The 9,583-nt window shown below is 41.8% G+C and overlaps 1 protein-coding gene across 1 annotated transcript; it reads left to right on the forward strand.

Moving 5' to 3' along the window:
• The first annotated feature begins 462 nt into the window (after positions 1-462).
• On the forward strand, positions 463-9,364 carry ndufb9 (NADH:ubiquinone oxidoreductase subunit B9). The gene is made up of 4 exons (XM_084312507.1): positions 463-595; positions 1,436-1,628; positions 4,026-4,139; positions 8,451-9,364. Exons 1-4 carry the CDS (start codon positions 507-509, stop codon positions 8,580-8,582), a joined length of 528 nt encoding a protein of 175 aa, XP_084168633.1. The 5' UTR covers positions 463-506; the 3' UTR covers positions 8,583-9,364.
• Positions 9,365-9,583: the final 219 nt, after the last annotated feature.

A 9,583-nucleotide genomic window follows, 5' to 3' on the forward strand; every position in this document is an offset into this window, starting at 1 on the left:
GGATATTGACATAAAAAAAAACAATAATTGCGGCGCGTTTTATATGTAGAAACGGTAACGTCCAAAAAACCCAATACAAACAAACGAGTAGGGTATATCTGCAGAGCCGCAAGCCCAACGTCTGGGCGGGGCTTCGGGGCTTGTATTCTGTGTGAGGCGGGGCTTCGGGGCTTGTACTCTGTGTTGTTTCCTGTAAAACCCGGAAGTAGTCCGTTTGTGCTGTTTATTTTTAACCCTAACCCTAACCTTAACCAACTTCGAAAGAAAGCGACTTCGAATTAAAGAGTCGCCAAGCTTAACCAGTTTGTTAGGAGTAACGCGATTGGCGCTGAGAAAAACGTCAGTGGCCAATCAGATCGCGCAAACCGAACGCGGAAGTGCAATTCCGTTAGGGAAAATAGACGTTAGGCTTGCGGCTCTGCAGATTTATGCTATTGGAACAAACGCACGTCCAAAGTCCCAGAATCCTCCTCGGCTCTGCGAGAAGGTGACAGGGGACGGGGAACATGGCCTCTGCATATCTTACTCACCACCAAAAAGTACTGCGGCTCTACAAGAAGTCCTTGAGACACCTTGAATCATGGTGCATATTCAGGTAAGCAGAGTTCTCTCCGTTGCATATTTCTAAATTATGGCTGGGAAACACACTATCTGGACGTTGCGAGGCAGCCTGTCTTCTATGCTAGCTTTAGTTAGCATCTGTCTGCTAGTAGCAGGTCACTCTCCCACAACCAAATCATCATCATCTAAGTTAGCTAGAGACCAGTGGTTCTTAAACTGTTTCATGTAGACCCTCATTTAATACAATTTAGTATCAGACACCCATCTAAGAACATATTGTGATTCGTGTCTTGCGGATAGCTATGTCATTGACTTATTTATTGTGACATGGAAAATGACCATACTAGTCAAGTCCCATCATTTTCTCAGTGTGTTTGGAGTTGACGTTTGCATAGCATTTGAATTGAACAATAAACCCTAGCTGTCAGCATTCCATTTCCTTTGTTGTTATGCTGGACCATAAATGTATAGATGTAGCAGTACTGTCTATCTGTATGTCGTGTGTGTCATATATGTTATGTTGAATTGAAAATGCGGGACCACTAAAGTCTTTCTCTGGTCTGCATCCCCTTAACAATTGTATGTATTGATCTGTACTGTACCCATTCTGCAATCTGTTAATAAACTTTTCAATCAATAAATCAATTATGACTTCTTTAGTCGGGCAACATGTCAAATGCAATAAGCTATCTGGGGGTTGCATGATTTCTGCATTGCATGACAGCAAAAGAGCTGTCAATCACATTTATCGTTGGCTTGTTTCTCTTTTTGGATTGATTGGTTACAGATTTAATCGATAGGTGAAGTCATTCAACGTTCCAGTTTATTATTTCACAAACTGTCGTTTTTTTTTGTATCCATTGCCTCTTTCCAGGGACAAGTACCGTTTCTACGCCTGCTTGATGCGGGCTCGTTTTGACGAGAGCAAGAATGAGAAGGACATGATGAAAGCCACCAGGCAGCTGAAATCCGGAGAGGAGGAGTTCTGGGTCAACCAGCACCCCCAGCCGTACATCTTCCCGGACTCCCCCGGTGGCACCTCCTATGAGAGATATGAATGCTACAAGGTATCACGAGTGTCAACTCTACTCCTCCTGTACGGCTGAGGGCTGAACACTAGATCACATTCATAGTGTGGTATCCCAGTATTACGTTACCATTGATTAACGTAAAAATACTCGTCGTCTGGTATCAATGGAACATAATGTGAAACGGTAGCCAAAAGTAACAAAAAAGGTTTTTTAATGATGACTACCGTCTGGTTTGAGGGTGCAGGAATACAATAAAAGGATAACAAACAAAGGACAGGACTGTGCAGACAGAATCAGCCACAGAACACGAGGGAGAACAAAACGGATATTCACAAGGGGATGGCGAGAACAAGGAACACCTGGGCTGATTACAAATGGATACACCTGGGAGGGAAACTGCAAAGAACTACAGGAAGCCAAGACAAGGAACTACAACTAGGGCACAGGACGGGGAACACAATGCAAAACACTGGAAAACACAGATCAAGATTACATGAACACAAAATACATGGAACAGACGAACAACCTAACAGGGATACAAATACAGCCACACATAACACCCAGTATGAATAAATGCAATGTTCAAGGACACACTATGGTAGTACATCATACTGGCCACCAGTGGTATAACTAGTAAAAGTAGGTCAGGCATATATATATATATATATATATATATATATATAGTAGACTGGTATGTAAAAGGGATTATATATGCAGGTATATTCAGACAGATGTGGATAAATATATATATGGTAAATATATGTATACAGCATTATTGTACATGCTATCATACAGAGTTATAGATGTATATTAAATAGGTATATATAAAGGATATTGCGAAAGACTAGTAGCAAAAAAGGAAACCTGCATAGCAAAAAAAATTGTAGAAAGGGTGCAAAAGGAGAACATTTATTAAAAGTAGAGATGTCGTACAACACCGTAATGCAAACACCATGGATTAGTAGTAGTTGAGCTTTTAATACAAGACCTTCTTCAGAACATGTTCTAAATGGTAAACGGGCTGAATTTATATGACAGCTGGGCGGCTAAGTGGCGCAGTGGGCAAGGCGCTCGCCACTAACGCAGGAGACGCTGGGTTCGAGCCCAGCTTTCGGCGTTGCTTCCGGCTTGGCTGGTCGTTCATACTAATACAATTGGCAGTATTAGGGGGTGGGAAAGCCGGTGGGTGGGGATCGGACGTTGTGGACAGCGACTCCTACAGGTCGGTTGGTGCGCCTGTACAGCAGAATCAGGAAGCAACAGGGGCAGCGTGAGCCTCCCACGCATTACTCCTCGCCACTGAGAGATCGCGCTGTGCAGGTGAAAAGATGCGACGGCTGCCTCCTCGTGTACCGGAGGGGACACGTGATGCAAGGCTTGGTCCACATTGCAGCCGACCAGTGGGAGGCATGGTCTAACAACGTTCGAGACAGGGGAGGGTAGAATTGGATAATACGAAAATTGGGATGGGAGAAAAAATAGAAAAATGGGGAGAAAAAGTAGATAAAAAAACAGCTTTTATCCAAAGCGCTTTACAACTTATGCCTCACATTCACCCATTCGCACGCTTGCCTTCCACACGATATGACTGTAAATGATAGTAGAAGCTCACAATATCCTGCTGCTTAGCCCTCGTGTTCATTACCTCCTCCAAATTAAACAAATAATTAATTTCAAGATCCTCATGTTCACTTACAAAACCCTAAACGTTCTCACCCCAGCTTACATAAAGGAACTCCTGGTCCAATCGGCCAACTCCAGATCCCTCCGATCAAACAGTCAAAATCTGCCTTAAGATCCCACACTCAAGACTGGTGATAAAGGAAAACCGGGCGTTCGCAGTTGTAGCGCTGAAACTCTGGAACAAGCTCCCACTAAACACATCAAATCTGCAAGCACTCTACAGACTTTTAAGGCCATGCTCAAAACCCACCTTTTCGCCATTAAAAAAAAAAATCCTTGAGCTAATTTTGTGTTGTAGTATGACAGGTGTATTATGTCCATCTGTTCTGTCTGCTTGGATGTATTTTTTTCAGTTTTCCTATTGTTCCTGTCTTTCTGTTTATCTTTTTCTCGGGCTGCGCCCTGGGCCGATATAACTATTTGGTCGAGGGGCGCAATATAAATAATAAATATATAATATCATAGAGCTGACCTTGACTAGTCGACTAATCGATTGAAAGGAGCGTAGTCAACTGCCAATCTCTCAGTCGATTGCAAACAACAACATTGTATATATTTTTTGGAACATTCCATTTGGGCTGTGGGGGGTGCTTAATGTTAAATCAGACAAGAATTGCCAGTCGACTATCGGCAAATCTTGGCCAATCAAAGTCGACTATATAAATCCTTAGTCGGGGACAGGCCTGTATCCTATCATATCATTAAAGTGTTTGTTGTCTTGATGATCTCCTGACCTCCTCGTCTCTCTAGGTCCCTGAGTGGGTCCTGGAGCACTGGCACCCGTCAGAGAAGGCCATGTACCCAGACTACTTCTCCAAGAGGGAGCAGTGGAAGCAGCTGAGGGAGCAGAGCTGGGACAAAGAGGTGAGCCGGAGGATTCATAGATGTGTTAGTCAGGGTTTGGGCCCACAGGCCAAGTCTTTCCAAAATATAATCTTTTGCTTCTACAAAGGTTTCCAGGAATTAATAAGAAATTCCATTAGGTCAGTTTTGATGCATTTTAATTCAATTTGAGTCGAGGTTTCTTGTTTATAAACATACTGTGTTTGAGCCAATGATCAATACTCACTGAATTACGTGACTACGTTCCCCGTTACCTGCGTGAGCTGCTGTGCTAAAAAAGTACAATGGGACTCTATGGAGAAACCATGACTCTTCCTGACAAAAAGTATAATGGAGCTCTATGGATAAACCATGACACTCCTGACAAAAAGTAGAATGGAGCTCTATGGATAAACCATGGCACTCCCCTGACAAAAAGTAGAATGGAGCTCTATGGAGAAACCATGGCACTCCCGACAAAGTATAATGGAACTCTATGGAGTAACCATGTCACTCCCTGACTAAAAGTATAACAGGGCTCTATGGAGTAACCATGTCACTCCCCTGACTAAAAGTTTAACAGGGCTCTATGGAGAAACCATGGCACTCCCGACAAAGTATAATGGAACTCTATGGAGTAACCATGGCACTCCCCTGACTAAAAGTTGTTTCAAATGAAAATGGCTGGATGTTATTTGGCCAAATCAGCATGGCTGTTAGTGAGTCTTTCACCTCTTACATATCTAGCTTTGACATGGATTGATCGTTTAGATGGCTAGCATGGCTAACAAATATATTGTAGTCTGCCCCGTTGTTGTGACCAGGATTAAGTTTCTTTTGCCTCCTTGATGCGCGCGCTACACTGAGTCCGACGTGGACGAGACACCCGTCTATTGCAAGGAATATGACTTTTGACACATGGCCTAAGAAGCAAATGCCTACTGTTAACGTATCTAAATAAGACCTTATCTCTAGTGCTACATAGGTAACAGGTCAATGTATCGGTGTCGGTGACCCGTTAGTCATCCTAAGTTAGCATTTTACTTTGTGTCATCATGTGGGCAAAGTGAAAAAGAGGACGGATTCATGCATCAAGTTTGTACAGTTGCTTGAATTCTATACCCGTCTAATAGGATTGTTTTCTTTCTGTAATTGTTTTGTACCAGTGATGATGGGTCATTATTCCGGTGTTTGTCCCATGTCCACCCCTGTTGCTCTTGGCAGTGTAGCACTAAAAACATTCATATTCGTATACTTGATTGATTTTGATCAAATCACTTGGTCCATAAATCAAATCAAATCCATCAAATTTATTTATAAGGCCCGACAACACACGTTAATGTCCCCATGGGCCGTACATGTCTTCTTTAAAAAAGTCAAGAAGAAAACATAACTAAGTCAAGAACAGGGCCCTATTCCCTGTACCTGGTTCAACTAAGTCGATCAAAAGTCCCATTATCCAGATTCAATTAACCCGATGTTTGAATCCGGGATTTTCCTGTTCCTCGAACGCTGATTCAGTCTCGTTCATTCGAACCAGACTTGAGACTCAGGATAATTGCGCGCGGCCGCCTCAGCTGAAAAGACAGCAGGTGTCGATCGCAGAAATCCTGATTTTCTAACGGCACTGATTGATTTAAAACTTTATTAACAGATTGCAGAATGGGTACAATGCAGTACGGCTCAATAGCCTCGCCGACAAGTTAAATGCATAATCTATAGGCTAATTTTAAATCCCTCATTACCCCAATCAATCAGATTATATTTCTTTAAACGTGCCTGCTGGCAGTAGGCTTATGGAATGAATAATCAAATGAGATCTTGCTAGCGAAAATAATTAGTTCAACTCTTTCAGAATAAGGATAAAAACAAGCCCAAATAGTATATCTAATTGATACGAATTATATTATGAGGATATCTGTACTGTATGTGCTTAGGTATTAGTGTTGTAAAAAATATCGAAGTATCGATACATATCGATACTGAATATTTAAAATGGTTTCGATACTCATTTCCTGAAATACCGATACTTTCTGCAGTATCGGTACCAGCTGGCGAGTGTTCTACCGCAAGTTGTTGACACGCTGTTCAGAGCGCGCTTGCCCCTCCGGCTCCTCCAGCCCTCCCCCTCACAGAGCCGACAAACATTTTAGCTGAAGATGGCAAATGCAGAGCATCCGCAATTTGTGCTTGTGGATAAAGAAAACAGCAGAAGTGCTGTTTGGAGGTACTTCGGGTTTAAAGTAAACAACGAAGGACAAGCTAAAGAAGATGCCCCAATGCTATTTGCAAGCGGTGTTACAGATCAGTGCCAACACGGATCTCCATAAAGAAATGAGAGGTTCGTGACAGCTGCTCTTTCAACGTCACTGTGACTGAAGCATTAAACCATTAACTCTAGTTTAATACATGACACGTTGTCTACTGATGGCGCATAATATCAACAGCTGATAAGTTGTTAGTAACGTTACAGGCAGCTATCAGCTAACGTTAGCTACTCCTAGCCGTTAGCTCCGTTAGCTTAGCTGGCACCTTTATAATTACTGCATGGAAACGGTCGGAGTAACGTTAACGTTTAAACGTTATGTCGAGGTCATACAATACTACAGTCGACATAAGGTTAACGTTACCCCGTTTCCATGAAGTGTTTAAATGGCAGCAATCTTGTTGAAAATGTAACGTTACTAAAATGCTCCGAGCATAGCCTCTCTCTCTCTACCCCTCTCTATCTCTCTCTCTCTCTCTCTCTCTCTCTCTCTCTCTCTCTCTCTCTCTCGTTATCTTTAAATAAAAATCGAAACTGTTACTAACTGTAATACAAACAGTTCAGTTTGTCAGGTACATGCAACACAGATTACAGTGTTTACATCTGTCTGCTTGAGAAAATACCATGTTCTGCATCTGCAATAAAAATGATTGAAGTGAGATGAACAGTTCTTTTTAAATGTGTGATCTAAAGATAAACAAAGGGTTTTAAAAGTGTTATATTTATCTTCTCTTATAGTACCAGAGAGAAGCTGAGGAAAATCAACCAGCAACAAAAGCTAAATTTGTTTATTAAAAAAAATATATATATATATATATATATTTTTGGTATCGAAATGGTATCAAAGTATCGATACTTTTCAAGGTATCGTATCGAAGTCGAAATTCCAGTATCGTGACAACACTATTAAGTATTATGTACTATATAAATACATGGTTTCCAAAGAGAGGCTTGGAAGGAGGCTTGCAGTTACACTATTAATCAGGTTTTAATCTGTTTCGGACCTAATCCATACATGCATTGAATTGATTACCCTTTGGTTTATACCAGTGACACCTCATGTTCATCATCAGATAACAGTGCTTGAAAAGATAAATGCATTTTCTCAAATTCATTCATCAAAAACGTCAAAGGCTCATTCAATTTATCAAGTCACGTCACGTCATCAAATCCATCAAACAGCGCATCTCCTCATATATTTTAATCCCAGTTACAATATCACAATAACGTGTGACACTGTCACAGTGACAGTGATACAATTAAATACTCCACAGATTCAGATTCCTCATAATTCATATCCACAATCCGCGCATAGACGCTTCATATGCTTGAATGAAACGCATCCGGGTGCTCCGTTAAGCAAATACACAGCGAAGAATATTAAACTAATCAGAGCCAAACACCCGATAGGTTTCATTCATTAAAAATATCCCAGCGGGATTCACATTTGCAATGATCCGTTTAGTCCGTTATTAAAATAACTGTCGCGAGCGCCGTATCCGTATAAATATGACGTGCAATATATAGGACAAAGTAAATTCATAGGCTGAATATGATTTAGTATCAGAATTTTAGGTCTATTTTACATTTCAAAAGCCCCCTCTAGAAAAATGAAGCACAAAAACATAATTCAGAATGGTATAATGCAGATCTAGACTGTGAGAATAATTTCAGGAAGCGAGCTGGCATTTCTTTGCGGGGGCGTGGCCATGGTTCATCCAGCTAACTGAACTTAACCCTGCTCCGGACCAGGTTCAAACTTTCTGATCTGTTACCATGGCGATTTAGAAAATCCGACGTCGGGGAATGGAAATGTCTGGCTTAAGTCAAGCTATGCTGAAAATGATCCGGCTAACTCAGTTAGCCAGGTACGGGGAACGGGGCCCTGAGAACAAGAACACCATAAGGTCCAACAAATTAAAAATAAATGCAAATAAATGATTTGTTGGGAAATGTAGCTCGATTCTAACGTTGTTTTCATCCCCTATGGCATTCAGCTGGTGATATTCTCGCTGTGCCGGTCCATCGCCACGGCTGTATGAGTGTAGAGGAAGCATATTTAACATTTTATTTTCTGTTGATTTTAGGTTGCTCAGCTGCAGGCCGAGACTCCAGCGAGTGGCCCCAGGACCGAGGCCCTGCCCCCTGCCCGCGTGGACGGTGACCTCCCCCCTCTGTGGTGGCAGTTTGTCACCCGCCCCAGGGAACGCCCCACATAAACACTCACCCACCCCCCACCCCCCCACCATGGAAACCATGGAAACAAAAACGACAGTATGGAGATCGGTTGATGACGTTGTTTTGAAATGGCGTCAATCTGTAATATAATATATCTGAATATCTGTGTTGACGGGAGTTGGTTTTTGAAGATGTTCTTGGAACCCGCTGCTGTATTTCATCAGGGGTTATGACACCACCTTCCTGATTTACATACAGTGCATCTTTAGTTAATATAGTGGATGACTTTGAAATGTACTATAAACGTGCCACTTCCTCTGTATAAGAACATGCACATGTTCCAATAAATAAATATTAAAACCCCTTTGTGTCACGTACATTGTTTAAAGGAACACACCAACATTATGGGAAATGCGCTTACCATCTTCTCCAGAGTCGGACAAGAAGATGGATACCAGTTTCCTCTCTGTGTTCAGTAGAAGGCTATCCGGCTGCCAAGCTAGCCGATAAGGGCCAAGCTAGCCTAGCTGTTGGCCAAACACACCTGAGTTTTAAGCTAGGCTAGTGGTCTGTATCCACTTCCATGTGTGCTAAGCTAGGCCAGCTTGCAGCTGTATATCCTTCTACTAACTGAACACATCCATCTTCTAGTCTGATTCTGGAGAAAACGTAAGCACATTTCCCACAATGTTGGGATGTTCCTTTAAGACTTTTGAGTTTGCCACAGCAAAAATTAGATCCATATCAGAGTCTTCAACCAGGTACTGATGCAATCCATTACTTTAACTCAACAATGTTATGTGTGTGTGCTCTTTTCTTTTTAATGATTACTCTACATACATGTTATCTAGATTCTAGAGCACCTTTAACCATATCACTGATATATTCACTTAGATTCTTGAAGAGTTTGATCTGTAGATATAAAATACATCATTTACAACTTTCTCAGTGTTTTACTCCAGTATGTACTAGGGGTGTAATGGTACACAAAAAACACGGTATGGTACGTACCTCGGTTTTGAAGTCGAGGTACGGTACAGGT

Source organism: Notolepis coatsorum (genome assembly GCF_963971535.1).
Source record: "Notolepis coatsorum genome assembly, chromosome: 4".
NCBI lineage: Eukaryota > Metazoa > Chordata > Actinopteri > Aulopiformes > Paralepididae > Notolepis > Notolepis coatsorum.